Source organism: Centrocercus urophasianus, unplaced genomic scaffold, assembly GCF_019232065.1.
Source record: "Centrocercus urophasianus isolate 14NV4802_14NV808 unplaced genomic scaffold, USGS_Curo_1.0 seq_16, whole genome shotgun sequence".
NCBI classification, from domain to species: Eukaryota; Metazoa; Chordata; class Aves; order Galliformes; family Phasianidae; genus Centrocercus; species Centrocercus urophasianus.
Window position 1 is genome coordinate 41,416,487 of NW_024884711.1, and position 17,954 is coordinate 41,434,440.

Consider the following 17,954-nt stretch of genomic DNA (forward strand, 5'->3'; position numbering starts at 1 on the left):
GTGTCTGTATATCAATAGGTTTCCTTTCATGGGTCAGCCGGTGCCTGGGGCTCAGGCCAACGAAGGCCAAAATCACATGCAGCAGGCCATTACACAGGTAGGACAACTTGATACTGAGTTTACAACACAAATCTTAAATAATGATAACTAGATTTTGTTTTAATTGGATCATTATTTAATTTCCTTATCTTGTTTATTTTGCTGAAATTTCTAGGATGGAAGTTTGACACCTCAGATTTCCAGACCTAATCCTCCTAATTTTGGTCCTGGTTTTGTCAGTAAGTACACATCAGCCCATTCAATGTTTTATGATGTTATTCTAAATAAAATATCCATAAACTGATTTCTCTCAAAAAACTAATCCTCTTAAAATTGTATCATTTTATCACTACAGTATCAGTTCATGAAAGAATGCATGGTAAATTATATTCTTTTTCTAGAAAACTGTCCTCAGAGAAGCACCATGATGAAAAGGGGAACCAGGAGGAACAGTTAATTAGTATTAGATGTGTTTGTGTGAGAGTAGTAATTGTGTTTTGCTGACAGGCTGCTACCTCAAAAATCAGGTCATAGAATCTTTGGAGTTGGAAGGGACCCTTAAAGGCCATCTGATCCAACTCCCCTGTAGTTCACAGGGACACCTACAGCTCCATCAGGTGCTGAGAGCCCCATCCAGCCTGACCTTGGGTGTCTCCAGGGATGGGACATCCCTGGCAACTGGTCTTCTATTGAGGTTTAGTATTCAGAGCTCAGTGAGAAGAATCTGTATTGATGGGTTATTTTTTATTTAAAAAGCAAAAACATTTTTGCAGCATCATTGTCATTTAAAAATACCTATAAAAGCTTTCCAAGCACTAATTAAGCAAGATTGGCTGGGAACCATAGTTGCCAAAAGTAGACATATATGGCTCTAGTATGTTGCTTTCCTTACTCTGCTTGCCCTACATCAGATGTAAGTCTTAGTCTCTGTGATGAGAAAGAGAATCATTAGCAGGAATTAAAAACAGTGTGTGCTGGGAGAGGAGGACCACATACAAAGAAGTGTTACTACAAAAGCTTTACTTGATAGCTATGAATAAGAAAGAGAAGCAAACACCTTCACCTTTTCCAGAAACAGAAGCTGCAATATTGAATGTGCAATGAGGAGCTTTAGTGATCTTTTCTGTATTAATTTCTGGTGAGATTTTAAATGGCACCTGGCAGTAGCCTGGCTCAGGTTGGGGGTGGTGGTTCTGAGCAGTTGAGAAAATCTGTTCTTCGTTTCAGCAGTAGTTATTCTTACCTGGGCCTTGTTAATATTTCAGTACTTTCCATCTGCAGTTACTCTCCATCATTTCCACTCAGCTGTCCCTCTGGGTTACATGATTAGTTTCACAGAATATATCACTGAAAGAATTAGTGCCCCTTGAGGCTGTAGATAGCTCTGTGAATCGATTCAGTTGAGCTGTTAGGTTCAATGACTGTTTCTACTGCAACAACTGTGAAAGAGGAATATGGTAGGGGCTAGAGCACAAGGAAAAGGTGGTTGTATTGAAAGCATACCATTGCATGGATGTCTTTATTCCTTATACAAGATAAACAAACGTTCCACACAAGGCAAATTCCACGCCTTGTTCCTGATTATCCAGTTCACTGCCACGCTGTGATCCCGAGACAAATGGTACTGTCACCAAACCTTGCGTCTCGCTTTCTGGGCTCAGTGCCAATGAAGTGTGTTATTGGACATGATTGTTTTGCCTCCAGAAAAATATATGAGAGCAATGGATTGCCCCTAGCAGATCAGTATTTCTCATTTGGAAAATGAGTAATGTCACAGCTACAGCCTAAATGAGAGCGCAGTGGTTTGTGGGGAGGAAGAGGCACTGATGCTGAAGCCATTGTGCTGATGGTCAAAAAAAGTTATTTTTACAATGGAAACAAGACATAAAAAACTCAGGTTTTTTTGGTTCATTTTCTTGCAGTAACTTACATTGTAGGATAGATATATTTTCATTTCTTCTATTATAATTTGTAATAAATGATTAGTCAGATGTATGTCATGAAATCCGGATTTTCAGACATTTCTAAAAACAAATCAGCTTACCCCAATACTTTTTCCATTCCGAATGATCCTTCAAAATTTCTGTGAGAAGAAGTGAAGCTGATGCCACCTGTGATTAGAAATAAGTTATCTGTTACACTTCAGAATAGAAATTTGTGCATTTCCTTTGGAATCGTACTGTAGTTTCTGTGATCAGTAGTGGCTGGGAGTTGGTCTCAGCTGGAAGGAAGTAGTGTTTCATCCACTTTCTATTTTATGTTTGTAGTGGAGTGTGTCTTTCTCTGCGAGTGGAGAATGCCTTTCTGCACTTGCTCACATGGTTGTTACTGGAAGTGGGGACCATGACGTGATGAGGATGTTCTTGTGGAGGGTTTTGCTGCACTTTTTGGTATAGGTTAAATAACTTGTAACTCTCCCTTAGTGCTTAGCTATTCCAATTCAGTACAAATTGCCTTGCCCTCTTCAATCAGCGGTTGATTAGGATTTAATTTTGAAGTATAAAGCAGATCTTGGCACATTTCCAGTCCCATATACCATCTTCCTTACATTTCTTGAATTTATGATGAATGTTTTTGATGTTCATTTTTTTCTTAAGTCTATTTTTGTTGTTATTTCTAAGTGTACCAACCTCCTCTGCAAGCAGAGATAATTAGACATATTTCGTTGAAATTTATGTCCTTATTCCTTAATTTCTTTCCCTCTACTCAAGTCCTTCCTCATGCCCTTTTCTGTGGCAGGCAGGGTTCCACTGGGCTCTGCAGCTGCTCTCAAAGCTGCATTTGCTCACTGGCCAGCGTGTGCACATGTACTGACCAGATAGCAGGCCACGTCTCTCAAAAAGTAGGGACTAAGTTAAAACTACTTACTCAGTAAAGGCAGTCTCCTTCACAGAGACCACTCCAAGGCTTAATATCCAGGGGAGATTCAGGCTGGACATGAGGAAGTATTACTTTTCAGAAAGGGTGGTCAGGCACTGGAATGGATGCCCAGGGAGGTGGTGGAGTCACCGACCCTGGGGGTGTTCAAGGAAAGACTGGATGTTGTGTTGAGGGACATGGTTTAGTAGGAGCTATTGGGAATAGGTGAACAGTTGGACTGGGTGATCTTTTAGGTCTTTTCCAACCTTGGTGATTCTATGATTCTATGATTCTATGATCTCTTGAGATTTCAACTCTTCTGTCAAATTTGGCTGAACATGACCAGCAGTTTCATAAAATAAGAGGGGGAACGTGACTTTTAAACTTCATCTCTAAGAAGTACGACGAGATCATATCATATGTTATTTCCCTTGTCTCCTAGATGATTCACAAAGAAAGCAGTATGAGGAATGGCTGCAAGAAACACAACAGCTTCTTCAAATGCAACAGAAGTACCTTGAGGAGCAAATTGGAGCACACAGGAAGTCGAAAAAAGCACTCTCAGCAAAACAGCGTACGGCCAAAAAAGCTGGCCGTGAGTTCCCAGAAGAGGATGCAGAACAGCTTAAGCACGTTACAGAGCAGCAAAGTATGGTCCAAAAACAGCTTGAACAGGTAATCACTGGGAAACCAAGCTGATCACCTTGATACTGAGCTGTTCTACTGGCGTGACTCTTTTCTTTAGGTCTACTAAAACATGGATTAAAATACACTGGAGGTTATGTGAAAGGAGCTGCTCTGTATCATGCGTCATGTATGTCATGTGTAGCTGCATTACTGTGGATCATCAGTGGCAATGGAGTTGTAGGAGAATGTACTACAGCAAACACCATGACAAAAAACTGCTGTCGTAGTTTGGGAAGAGGAGAATTTCTTTAGCAAAATGATTTACAACAGAGTTCCCAGAGCCATGAAAAACAGAAGTGTAAGATTTAGACTGCAGAGGAGGAAGGTCAAAACATGTATGGCTCTTTTTCAAGATGGAACGACTTTCTTACCTCTGACTTTTTCAGATGTCTTGCTGTAATCAGTACCTCTTGGAAATATGCCAGATACATGTTACTCTTTGAAAATCTCTCTTCATTACATTTTTAATGATAGTGTGGTTTTTTCATCTGTCTCGTTTTTAGGTACTAATCATTAGCGTATTGTCTGCTACCATATCCTAGCACAGCAGAGGTGAAAGGGCTATCTGGAGATAACGTAGCTAAGTCTCCTCGATCGATGGAGAACTAGCTTCATGGTTAGATCTGATGGCTCAGGGCCACGTCAGTCAAATTTTGATAGTTCTTCTAAGGCAGAGGTTTCCCAGCCTCTCTGGAACTCTGTTCTAATGTGTAACCACTTTCACTGTATGTTTGGTTTTTTTTTTTCTTTACATTCAGTTGGAATTTCACTTGCTGCATCTTGTAACTGTAATTATAGTAAATGAGACTAAAGTTAAGCCTGCAATTACTTTGATATATCAGTGGTTTGGCCAGCAGTACTAAAAGCTATGTTCTTCAAGTCATCATTTGGAAATTATCTGGTGTGGTGTTTCCTTACTGTGCAGATGGGGAATCTTTTCATTGTCAGTCAGGAGCAAGTAGTCCTGCCAAATACTAAAACTCTTCAGACTTACCTTTTATTAATATGAGGTTAAAAATTGGCAGCAGGCTGCTTGGAATGAAGTCCTGAGTGATACCTGACTCCCAGTTTCTTGCCCCTGTGTTGCCTCAAGGCAGAGCATGCATTGGATGCAGTATGTGTTGGCTTGTCTTTTCACTATGCAGGAGAAGGATGATCTTTTTCTTCTACAATGAATAACAAGTGGAATAAATGCAAAAATACTTACTTTAGCCGCCTCCATCATCTGTGCTTCAGTCTACTCTTACAGTGGGGTTATGTCGCAGTAATGGCTGATAATGGTATTGCTGGCAGGTCCCTTTAGTGCCTTGTAATTAAGGCTATTTGTAAATTGGGCTAAGTAACTGACGTAGACCAATCATCCAGATCATAAGCAGCACTTTCATGTACACTGGGATAGAAGTCATTTAATAAGTTTTCACTAAAGTATATTTTCAAGGTCTTTCTATTTAAAACAATTTGTCACTCTTTAAAATCAGATCAAAATCCTTTTTGTGGAATCAAGCTTCTGTTTGTTTTTTGTGGAAAGGATAGACTGCATCTATAGAGAAAACTCTCAAATCCCTGTGAATTTTTGAGACTGGTCACAGGCACAGAGAAACTGGAGCTGACTCAGTGTGGTGTGAGCTTATGTCTGACAGGGTTATTAGCTCAGGCACAGTGCCATGCAGACACAACCGTGTTGTTTCTATAGCTAGGGCAGCTTAACTGCTTTGGTGTGGCACAGTGCCTGTGTTAATAAGCTCTTTATCATTCTCCACTGCTCAGGGAGAGTCACTAGGTTGGTCTGCACAGCCGCTGGTCCTGTGGGGTCTCATCTGCCTCTGAGCACAGTCACAGGGCTCGTCACCACTGTGTATCCAAGCATGGTGGTTTGGATGCCTCCTTGTTTGATCAAACAAAGCTGACACATTTATGGCAGTGTACCAACTGAGAAGTCCTGGGGCACTGGACGGTGCAGATAGATCCACTTGGTGGCTTTGTGCAGTGGCTTAGTCTGTCTGGCAGTGTCAGTGCCAAACTAGAACTCGTAAGTCATCCTGCACCTGAGATTACTCTATTAAATAGCCTTTTGGGCTTCATCTGTCCTGCATTCTGTGTTGTGTCCTATAATATCTCTCTTGGCCTGAGCTTTTCATGCCCCAGATACAGGAGAGTGCTTTCAAACATTCTTAATTTTGTTATGGACTTTCACATCAGTACAAACAGCAAATGGAACTGCAGAAGTCACAGTCTAACAAAGAGGAAGGAAGAGAGAGGGAGATTCCACAGCACATGCATTACTAATCAGTGGATTATAAGCCCTTTCAACTTCTTAGAGAGCAGCATAGTTAGGTATCTATTGTGTTTCCAAAATACTCTCTGTTATCATGCTGACTCTATCATATCCTTTCTTTGGCTTCTCTGATTTGCCTTAAAAATAAGTCACTGGACTTAACTTCCTGCATCCAAATCCAGTTTATCTTCATCCTAAAATAAGTTTTTTTCAAGCAGTAGTTGTCTTTTTCCTCTGCTGTGTGATGTTTGGGATTCTGCCTATGTGTGAATGGGATTTCGCCTCACTGTTTTCCTGCAAACTTTTTCTTTTCAGCTGTATCTTAAAAATAAATTAAAAAAGAAGTATATTGATGTGTGAATATCGTCTATCTCACAGCTTCCTTTCACCTGTCCCCAGCTATTGTTACACAGATGATTAGATCTCTACAAGGATCGCTTTGATTTTAGGTTTGTATGTTGTCTAGCACAGTGCAGTCTTGGTATATGTAACCTTTGGAAGAGAGAGAAAATAAGACAACACAGAAATGCTGTTTTCACATAAGCTTCATTTTCTGCTGGTGAGATGCGTTTTATGATACTTTACTGTCAGTGCATGTCAAAGACAAGTAATGACTTTTGTAATTTACAGATTCGAAAGCAACAGAAAGAACACGCAGAACTCATTGAGGAATATCGGATCAAGCAGCAGCAGCAGCAGCAGCAGTGTGGAATGGCACCCCATGCTATAATGCCAGGAGTCCAGGCTCAACCACCAATGGTTCCAGCAGGAACATCACCAGCAATGAATCAGCAAAACTTCCCCATGGTGGCACAGCAGCTCCAGCATCAGCAGCATCCCGTGGTGATCCCAGGGCAGTCCAACCCTACCAGAATGCCCAGTATTTCTGGATGGCAGTCCACAAATCCCCCTGCAGGTCACATTTCCATGAACCCAGCAAGGATGCAGCCTCCAATGACACCGCTGCCAATTACTCCTGGTACAGCAGCTCCCGTGCCTGGTCCAAATGCAACTGCACAGTCAGGACCACCACCAAGGGTTGAGTTTGATGACAATAATCCTTTTAGTGAAAGTTTCCAGGAGCGGGAAAGAAAGGAGCGTTTACGGGAACAGCAGGAACGGCAACGCATTCAGCTTATGCAGGAGGTGGACCGACAGAGGGCTTTGCAGCAGAGGATGGAACTGGAACAGCATGGTATGATAGGGTCTGAATTAAATAACAGAGCATCCTTGTCTCAGATACCCTTCTTTAGCTCCGATCTACCTTGTGATTTCATACAAACTCCACGTCCTCTTCAGCAGTCTCCACAGCATCAACAGCAGCAAATGGGACAGTTGCTGCAACAGGGTCCTGTGAACTCACCTCCTGCCACAAATTTCATGCAAAGCAATGAGCGGAGACCAGTAGGACCTGCAGCTTTTGGACCTGATGCATCTGCTGTTCCAGGTGGATCCTCTAATTTCCATAATGTAAAACAAACCCATGGGAATCTTCCTGGGACCACCTTTACACAGAACCAGGTCAGGCCTCCATTTGCTCCTGCTGTACCTTCATCTACAGTTCCTTCATCTGCAGCACTGAGCAGTGGTGCCTCATGTGGTTCGGACACAAGTGTGCCCCAGGGAGCAAACTTCCCTGGGTCGAGCCAATCCCTCATACAGCTGTATTCTGATATAATTCCAGAAGAGAAAGGAAAAAAGAAAAGGACACGAAAAAAGAAGAAGGATGATGATGCAGAGTCAATAAAAGCCCCATCGACTCCACATTCGGATATAACTGCACCATCAACTCCAACCGTTTCTGATTCTACCTCTACTCCCACAGTTAACACCCCCAGTGAGCTGCCTCGTCATCAAGACGAGCAAGAGTCAGTGGAGGTAACAGGTCCATCAGTATCTAATGCAGCAGAGAGCCAGGCCTCTCCAGAGCTGGAGTGTCAGCTCCCCAGCAGCAACTTGCCACCAAAACAGCCAAATGTGAATACAGAGACTGACAAGGCCAAACCAGACATACCTACTGGCATTCAAGAAATTAAACTAGAAAAGGCAGAAACTGATCCGTGCTCAGATCAAACTGAGCCAAAAACAGAAAATCAAAGCACTGTTAAGGTGGAAGAAGATAAGATCTCATCGCAGCCTCCCTCTTCAGCTCAGAGTCCAGCACAGCCAGCTGGCGTTCCAGCAGCCAAAGGGGAGTCAGGGAATGAGTTGCTCAAGCACCTGCTTAAAAACAAAAAATCCTCATCTCTTCTGAACCAGAAATCAGAGAGTAGCTGTCGAACAGAAGAAGAGGCTGCTGGAGATAAGAAGATAATGGACAAGCAGAATCCAGCTGAAGGAATGGTGAGCTTCTTCCTGCTTTTGTTGTGCAATGCTTACCAGCTCTCCAAGGCTGGTTTTTGTCTCTGCTTATTTTTAATTGAGGGAGGCATTAATTCTTTGAGTTAATGGCATTGTATGGTTTAATAATTTATAAGACTTTTTACAACTAGAAAAATTGCTTTCTATGGAGGTAGGGTACACTTGAGACTTAGTGTACTTTGATTATTTTATTGTAGTCTTTAGTGTCTACACTGTTGTTTTATTAGTCTCCCAATTCTAAACACATCCTTGAATACAAACTGATAAACATAATTGTGAGCAGCAGGTAACTTAGGTAAATGTATGACAGGAATAGTTGTGAGAGTCCTTGTGTCAGGGCTTGTGCAGAGCCATTTAGAATAATAACTGGGAAAAAGAAATCAGACCTTCTTTTGGCTTGAGACCACCTGCTGCATTGCCAAGTCCCATTCTGATTGTTTTTACACAACTGTCCTTTTATGTGAAGAAGGGCTTTGCAAATCTGTACTAGCAGTGATTTAATACAGCCCAGAACTGTTTCACAATACTGTTTCTGTTTCTAAACTCCAGCTACATTTGTACTAATAATATTAACTTTCACCTTTTTTCTCTAACCAAGTTTTCCTTTCATTATGCTCTTAGGAAAATCTCCAAGGCTGCATGCCTGTGTAACTTTATTTTAATGGGTGTTCTAAAGAAAATATTTCTGCTCTGTGAGCTTTAATGATAATTTCAGATGTCAGTGGTGTTGATGGTAAGTCATAATTCTGTGTGCAGGGACAGTGCAACAGTTACAGTTGCCAGTGATACAGTGAAGTAAACAAACTGTATATATGCTCTGTTATCAGTGAGGTATATATTACACTGCATATTCTTTCAGACTATTGTGCAATAAATTTGAATGGACTTTCTATTATAATGTCAAAAATTCTGCTATACTTCCTTTTTTACGGCCAGCAAACTGCAGGAAACCAGATGCAAGGTGCATTTGGGTGTAGTAACAGCCAGCTTCAGAGAGCAGATGTGGGACATGAAACCAAGAAACAGAGAAATAAGCGAACTCAGAGGACAGGAGAAAAGGCAGCTCCTCGGTCCAAGAAAAGGAAAAAAGAGGAGGAAGAAAAACAGGCTGTGTTCCCCAATGCTGATACGTTCATCCATCTCAAACAAGTATGTATGCAGATGCTGGATAGCTCATCAGGGGGGCACTTAAAAAGTGTGGGTTTCTTATCATGAAAACCAAATGGCTAATGGTGTTGAATCCTGAGTACAGGGTGGAGATAACTGTAACTTCTACAAAAGCAGAAAGTTTAAAGGCTTGGTTTGATTTCAGTTTGGATGATCTGCTGACGTGGCATTCGTTCAGCAGTCTCGAAGCCATTGAATTCCTGCCTGCTTTGGCTGCTATCCTTGCTGAGCTGCCACAGAGCTGGGAGCTGTGTCTCCCCTGGGCTGGGGGCCATCTGACAGCGGGGTTAAAACTGGATGGTCCTTAAAGTCACCTCCAAGAAAAAAAATGATCTATGATTCTTTGATTCCTGAAAAAGGAGAGGGGCCTGAGTTTGTGACAGTTGTGTGATAGTGGGTAAATTCCCTTAAAAAAACAAACAATGGAAGCTACTAACAACTGGATGTCTGTGATGATTCCATTTTATAGTTAGACTAATTTCTACCTTTTTTCTTTACTTTCAATGTAGCAGCTTTCTCTCCTACCTTTGATGGAACCCATAATTGGAGTGAGCTTTGCACACTTTCTTCCCTATGGCAGTGGCCAGCTAAATGCTGGAAATCGACTTGTAGGAAGTTTTGGTAGCGCTACCCTTGATGGGGCTTCAGATTACTACTCCCAGCTCATATACAAGGTACAGCTTCAATCTGGATTTCCTTGGTGGGCTCCCTGAGAGAAAAGTTCATAAAAGTTCACATTATTGCTGCCACTTGGTTTAGACTTTGTGCCCTTCGTGCAACCAGAAGAGAATCATCTTCTGTCGTTAGACTAGATAGACAGCAGTGTTGAAACAGACATTGTTTTGCTGTTCTGAAAGTTGAAATCAGTTCTAGAAACTGTTGTAAACAGGTGAAAATCGGCAACTATTCCAATTACGAATGGATGCTAAGTAGTGCAAATTGTAATTACAGATTTATGGAGCAGAAAAGGCTGAATTTCCCAGTACTTTGCAAAGTCATCGAAAGCACTAAAGCATTTCTTAATGTGAATTAAATGGGAAATAAACTTTTCTCATTTGTCTGCTAAGCTCTAACTAAAAACTCAGAGGGGAAAAAAAAAGATGTTTGTTGATGGGCAAATAATCCACAGAATCTAAAACTCAGTCTCTGAGATCAGAATGGGAATATTGGGATAGCAGCAAGAGAGCAAACAGAGAATGAAATGTGATACTTGGTGTTTACTCCAGCTTGAGAATGGTTACTCTAGGCTGAGGAACGGGGCCTGGCAGATCTGGTAGCTGTGGTTAAAAGTGGTAATGCTTTCTAGTTTTTGTGCATGACTGCCAACAAGAGTAGATATTGAAATTTGTACTTAATTTTGGTTTAAAGTATGGACAATTAAGCTAGTGAGAAATAGTGTGGAGTGTGAACTAGCAGATTGAGGTTCTCCACTGTAACTACTTCAGCGAAAGCTTGTCCTGTCCTGATGTGAGGCAGCTTCCTTTTGAGTGAAAAATGGAGAACTCCTTTGTGGTGATGGAGAGTCACTGTGAAATTGCTCTCTCAGTGTTTAGATCAGATCCTTGCTTAAACTGTAGGAACTTATCGAGGCTCCCAAAGAGTTCATAAAAATGGTCTTTATGCTTTTGTGTAAATAATTCAGCTGTACCTTCTACCAGGAAAATGTACTTCTCATGTAAACGTTATTTCTCCAATAGTATCATTGATAGGAAGAAAATGTTGTATCTCTTATAACAGGAAGTTATTCCATGTGTTTAGTCGCATGTTTGAGAATTAACTGTCACTGTTTATCAGTGATGCCTCTGGATGTAAACATAAGGGAGTGGGTTACAGTATCTAGTAGTAGAACATGGTGAGTTTTCACGCTGCGCTTCATGGCTGACTTACAGTTCTTTACTCTCCTGCAGCAGAACAATTTGAGCAATCCTCCAACGCCCCCAGCATCTCTTCCACCCACACCACCTCCTGTGGCATGCCAGAAGTTGGTAAATGGCTTTGCAACCACTGAAGAACTTGCTGGCAAGGCTGGTATGTTGGGAGGCCATGATGGTAAGGCTAATGTGTATTGTTTGCCTTATAGCTGAGTCAACTTTGTAGCAAACTACGGAATAGATAACCGGGATGTTTCTCAGAGCCTGTACTTTACTGTTATAAAGGCAGTGTGCCCAGCCTCTTTTTGAGCTTGTGATCAGTATTACCCAGTTTTGTTTTATATCAGTGTAATGCCAAATGATGAACCTTTTCCCTTTTGGAAACATGTTTGGAGCTAGAAGCACTCTTAAGAAATGAAAAAGCTCAAAACAACTTTGTTATGTCCGCTACAAATTCCTTGCTTTTTTCTTTTTGAAGTGTGGAGATAAATCGTGGACAGGCAAACATTTCTGAACTACAAGTGGATGAAAGCAGTGTTAACATCTGCTGTTAATGCCTAGGTTGTATCTGGAGCCACTAGTATGGCTCCAGAATGAAAATCAGTAAGAAGAGCTGTACAGATGTTTCATTGTGCTGTGTTTCTCTGCTTTTAGTTACCAAAGCTCTGGGACCAAAGCAGTTCCAGTTACCTTTCAGACCACAAGATGATTTATTAGCAAGAGCAATGGCTCAGGGCCCTAAAACTGTGGATGTTCCTGCTTCCCTTCCAACACCACCTCACAACAATCAGGAGGAGTTAAGGTAGGTTTTCCCTGACACCTTTAAGGAACATATGTGGAACAGATTCTGCCATCTTTCAGCAGGAGATGAGACTGTGAAGGTGTGAAGAAACAAAATCCGTTCTGCATGGCCATACGGTGCAGAGAGCTCTTACATGTGAGAGAGAGTGAAAAAGGGGACTTAATGCTGTTGTTAAACCCAGTATCCTGTTAAGTTACCAAGAATCTTTTACCTAGCTCTGTTAAAAGTGAAAGAAAACTATATTTTTCCTGAAGGAACATAGAGATGACAGCAGTATGGTCCTAGTATCAGACAGCCTGAAACCCCCCTGCTCTCATACTAACAGTTTCTGTTGCCATGAGAAATTCTTTCTAGATTATGAGAGTCTCCCTACAAAGATCTTGCCTTTTTCCTCCCTTTTACCTACCTAGCTAAATTTGGGTGCATCAGGGAGGAATGGACAAATGAAACCAGAGAATCTGAAGTATTAAATACTAATTTCTACTCACGTACATGGAGCACTGGGGAACAGTCTGTAAAGGAGCTGGGCATTGCTACTGCCTCTCTTCTCCCTTCCATGTCTTTCCCAGTAACCCATCTTGTGCAGTGGAGAATTAGCCAGCCTTAGCAGCCTACCATCTAATTACATTCCATGTAACAAGCAGCATGATAGCTCCCTGTCATTATTTATATTACTGGTTCACAGAGGTTTTTTTGGCCATTTCCAAAGCCACTTTTTTGGGTTTTGTTCCAGGGCTCAAGATCACTGTGAGGACAGGGACACTCCTGACAGCTTTGTTCCATCTTCCTCTCCTGAAAGTGTGGTGGGAATGGAAATAAGTAGGTATCCAGACTTGTCAGTTGTAAAGGAGGAGAACCCAGAACCTGTTCCATCTCCCATCATTCCCATCCTACCTAGCAGTACTGGAAAAGGTGAGACTGCAGCAGAATGAACAATTAGAAACAGACTTTTTTTTTTCCTCCTGCCTGTAGGATTAACCTGGTGTATTACATTCTAATTTCAGGTTCAGAAGCCAAAAGGAATTACATAAAGGCAGAGCCTGGTTCAGGAGCATTACCTGGTTCTGCCTTCTTTGCCTCTCAGCTTGGACCACCCCAGAATGGTCCTAAATCTGGCCTTATTTCTGTAGCAATTACCTTACATCCCACAGCTGCTGAGGTAAGAGAAATAAGCCTGTGTTACATATGTAGAATAAATACAAAAAAGTTAGTATATTCTATTAGTGGATATGAAGGAAGTTATAGCATAGTAAAATAAAACCAGCTATTGTATCCTTCTAATGATTCATGTTATTTCTGCCTCCCTGCCTGCCTGACAAAAACGAAGGTGTGTTTTTATTATTGTTTTTAGAATATTAGCAACGTTGTAGCAGCATTCTCCAATTTGCTGCACGTCCGAATTCCCAACAGCTACGAGGTCAGCAATGCTCCAGATGTCCCATCCTCCATGGCAGCAGTCAGCAGTCACAGGGTGAACCCATCTGCAGAGTACAGGCAGCACTTACTGCTGCAGGGGCCTCAGGCAGCATCCATGGGTCCTGCCAGGATTGCAGGGTCTTATGGACTGAAGCAGCCCAGTATGCCATTTGCTGCAAACAGCAATGGTAAGTAGGCATTAATTCTTCTAAATTTTAATTGAGTCAGTATTAATCCACGTCAACCTTATACATTCATGGTTGCAAGTTAAATAGCCAGTTCTCATTCTGAACAGTAGTTTTCTTGTGTGATCAGTACATGCAGACCTGCTCCTGATGTTAACAATAGCATCATAGGTCCATCTCTGGCTTCCTGCCACTGTCAGTCAGATACTTCTTCCAGTATTACACAGTGTTAATGATTTCTGTGCAGTCTGTTTTTAAATACGTTGTTCTGGAAGGTTGTTACCATGACACAAGTTTTTAAGCACATATTCCTACACTGTTTTAGTTAATCATTTCATATACAAGAATTTATTATTGCCTTGTTCACACATTGTGAACAACACATACTATTGTTGACCTGATTTAAACAACCCCCCCATCAGGATCTAGTTTAAAGTTTGCTCCCCTCCCCATGCAGGAGGATTCTTCTCTGAGCCACTGAAGAGTATTGTGATTTCTCATAGGTTTGCTTTAATCTGTTCTGGCATCTAACAGACTTACTTATGTTGCAGGTATAGCTGGCTATAAGGATCACAGTCAGAACATTGCAGAAAGCTCAGCACTGAGGCCTCGCTGGTGCTCTCACTGCAAAGTAGTCGTCCTTGGCAGCGGTGTGCGGAAGTCCTTCAAAGACCTGCCTTTCTTGAAACAGGTACTGCAGTGGAAGTAGAGTTTCCTGTGTGCTTCCCAGGCCAACTGATGCCAGGTTCTCATTTCTTTGTATTCTCCCTTTTCGGAGTCCTAACTGAGGATGAGACATTCAAGTGAACTGGTAGTGCAAATAAAAAGTGTGGAAGGAGTTATTTATGTTGAATGCATTTCATTGTATTTCACAGGAGAGGTCCCATAAATAGTGACCTCCTGAATTACTCTGTTACTCTCTTTCTGTGACCACTTCAGGGACCTTAAGAATTCAAGAAGAGCCTATGTGTAGGGCAGCACCACTTTGCCACTTCAGAAATTACTAGAGGAGCTGGAATGCTTTCACTGTCTGAACAAAAAGCAGATTTCAGACTTGATGCCTTGTGTTTTATATTGTTTGTTGTATGAACAGAATCCCAAGCTGCTCCTTGGGGTCTCAGTCAGATGTACAGTATTGTGTCATTCATTAAAGAGTACCGGTGCTCTTTTTTCAAGTAAGATTGAGGTGATTATGCAACAAAGGTATACAGTCAGAATTTATATATAAAATTGGGCTCATGTAGTCAGAATATGGAATTTCCAGTAATGCTTTGCAGTTGAGTCAATAGATAAAACTTGACGAACCATCTTTGACTAGCATAAAATAAGGTGTTCTTTTCTCATCTTAAAGATGAAAGAAAATGGGTTTTTATTTTGCAACTGTGCCTGTGGAGCAGATGGGTGCATGATATTAGGGAGCTTTGTTTTGATTGTTAAACTTCTGTTGAAGGCAGAGAAGTAAATTTCTGTGATGAAGTACTGAAGAAAAAGGTTGTAGGTGGTGTTAATGTTTGATCTGTCAAATGAGTATTTATGGGGCAGTAGCACTCATTATTTCACAAATGTTCTACAAATTAAAAGGTTTCTAAGTTTCTAAGCCAGATTGGAAGATTTATTTCATTACAATTAGTATGTGAAGAGTGGTATTGAAATGCCCTTCTGATAATCTGCCATGTTTGATCCCCAGGATTCCCAAGATGGGTCTGATAAAATGAAGGACATCGTATTCTGTAGCAACAACTGCTTTGTTCTCTATTCAGCAGCTGTGCAAGCAAAAAGTTCAGAGAACAAAGTAAGTATCAAATGCTGGTAGGCACTAGTGAGCAGAAATGGGGTGGGGGATGCTTTACTTTGTTCTGGAGTCTTTATAAATTAGTTGTTCTCTATTCAAACATTGAAATTTTGAAGCTGTAGAATGAGGTAGGATTTGTAGTTACAGAAACTTTTGTCTAGCAGAGATGAGTGTCAGAACATCTCTAGCTGAGGTGCCACTATCAGCTTAGTTAGACCTTCAAGTAGATGCTCAAAACAGATGTCTTAAGAGTGCTGCTTCTTTTAACTAACTTGGTTTTTACTTTTCGTAGTTCAAGTCTACATTTTTCCCTAAACTGGTGGACAGAGTTGCAGCGTGTTCCAGCGTTACGTAGTTCATGAGTTCCCACGTAGCCACGTGTTCGCTGCAGGATATGCAGCCTTCCTTCAAATGCCTCTTTCCTACTTTTTCAGAAGAAGCAAAAAAAAAGCACTGGATGAGAAAATAAATGTGTTACGTCCACATACTTGCACAAGTGCATCACCACATGCATAATTAAGTTAATTAAATGTCATGTTCAGACTCTTAATCCTTTCATTTATTCTTTCAAGATTAATTACACAAACCATATTGAGCACTTCTAATCTAAACTGCTGTTGTTCTCCTCCTTGTTCTTCATTTATTTATTTATTTATTTATTTATTTTAATTAACAAATCTCTGCAGGTTTAATTCTTGTTTGCTATAACTGAATTGTTAAGACCTGGAGGTATATGACTAATCCAGAGCCCTGCAGGAATTTCCTTGTCTTGTTTTCAGGAAAATACATGGAATTAATTCTCAGCTTTCCCTTCTAACAAATAACACATTTCTTATTCTTTAAATTAATTCTGTGACCCATATTTTTAGTTGTTTAGTGTGTTCAGTAGTCATAAGTACACTTCCAGAAAACAGTCTAAAAACCTTAAATCTCCCAATTCCGTTGCTTAGGGCATTTGATTAGTTTTTCATTTAAAACCTGTATGCAGAATTATTTGTGTTTCGTGTTAAGAATTGAAGGGTGCTGTGCTCTGGGTTGTCTGGAAGGACTTTAGTGCTCTGTATCCCAGCACAAGCTGTGATAAAACAGGTAAAGGGGATTGATTGCTTTCTCTGTTGCTGAATTGCAATTTTAGGCATTCTGAGTAGCTCTTTCAGTTCAGTTCTGATGTGAAAGTTTTCAAAAGCAATTTAATGCCTTGGGATTCTTGTTTTGAGGGTTTTCTATTGGTTTTCCAGGAGTCGGTTCCATCTTTGCCACAGTCACCAATGAAGGAGAGGCCGCCTAAAGCATTCCATCAGTACAGCAACAACATCTCCACTTTGGACGTCCACTGTCTGCCTCAGTTGCAGGAAAAAGTGTCTCCGTCATCTTCGCCCCCAATCATTTTCCCCCCTGCATTTGAAGCAGCCAAGGTAGAGGCGAAACCGGATGAGCTTAAGGTAACGGTGAAACTCAAACCTAAATTAAAAGCAATACACAGCAGTCTTGATGACTGTCGGCCTCCGAGTAAGAAATGGAAAGGAATGAAGTGGAAGAAGTGGAGCATTCAGATTGTGATTCCTAAAGGATCATTCAAACCTCCTTGTGAAGAAGAAATAGATGAATTTCTTAAGAAATTGGGCACGACCCTTAAACCAGACCCAGTGCCTAAAGACTACAGAAAATGTTGCTTCTGTCACGAGGAAGGCGATGGGTTAACTGATGGACCAGCAAGGCTTCTTAACCTGGATTTAGACCTTTGGGTCCATTTGAACTGTGCTCTTTGGTCTACAGAAGTCTACGAGACACAAGCTGGTGCCTTAATAAATGTGGAACTAGCCCTGCGAAGAGGCTTGCAAATGAAATGCATGTTCTGTCACAAAATGGGTGCCACCAGCGGTTGTCACAGGTTAAGGTGCACCAATATTTATCACTTTACCTGTGCCATTAAAGCACAATGCATGTTTTTTAAAGACAAGACCATGCTTTGCCCCATGCACAAACCAAAGGGAACTCACGAGCAAGAACTCAGTTACTTTGCAGTCTTCAGGAGGGTCTACGTGCAGCGCGACGAGGTGCGGCAGATTGCAAGCATAGTGCAGCGGGGAGAGCGCGACCACACTTTCCGGGTGGGGAGCCTGATTTTCCACGCTGTGGGTCAGCTGCTCCCACAGCAGATGCAGGCGTTTCACTCCTCCAAAGCGCTCTTCCCTGTGGGTTACGAGGCCAGCAGGCTGTACTGGAGCATGAGGTACGCCAACAGGCGCTGCCGCTATCTCTGTTCCATTGAGGAGAAGGATGGGCTCCCGTTGTTTGTCATCAAGGTTGTGGAGCAAGGCCATGAAGATCTGGTTCTTACTGACACAACGCCAAAAGGTAAATTTTATCTGCTCAACTGATGACTTTTTGGTTTGCTGTTTGTTAGTACTGATACACAAGTCTCATAAATGTTTCAGACAAAATTTGCAGGCACTACCTCAGAAATTGCAGTGTAGTGCTTGTAGTGAGCTTTCAGGGT

The 17,954-nt window shown here is 41.5% G+C and overlaps 1 protein-coding gene across 1 annotated transcript in view; it reads left to right on the forward strand.

The window, feature by feature from the left end:
- KMT2C (lysine methyltransferase 2C) overlaps positions 1–17,954 on the forward strand; it is a 109,066-nt gene that overhangs the window by 84,496 nt on the left and 6,616 nt on the right. Inside the window, exons 37-50 of the mRNA XM_042817430.1 lie at positions 19–97; positions 215–278; positions 3,341–3,573; positions 6,491–8,203; positions 9,158–9,370; positions 9,898–10,062; positions 11,296–11,437; positions 11,914–12,061; positions 12,795–12,973; positions 13,066–13,220; positions 13,413–13,665; positions 14,214–14,353; positions 15,350–15,454; positions 16,693–17,812. Of these exons, the coding sequence (XP_042673364.1) occupies positions 19–97; positions 215–278; positions 3,341–3,573; positions 6,491–8,203; positions 9,158–9,370; positions 9,898–10,062; positions 11,296–11,437; positions 11,914–12,061; positions 12,795–12,973; positions 13,066–13,220; positions 13,413–13,665; positions 14,214–14,353; positions 15,350–15,454; positions 16,693–17,812 (4,709 nt within the window). The remainder of the gene's footprint in view (positions 1–18; positions 98–214; positions 279–3,340; positions 3,574–6,490; positions 8,204–9,157; positions 9,371–9,897; positions 10,063–11,295; positions 11,438–11,913; positions 12,062–12,794; positions 12,974–13,065; positions 13,221–13,412; positions 13,666–14,213; positions 14,354–15,349; positions 15,455–16,692; positions 17,813–17,954) is intronic.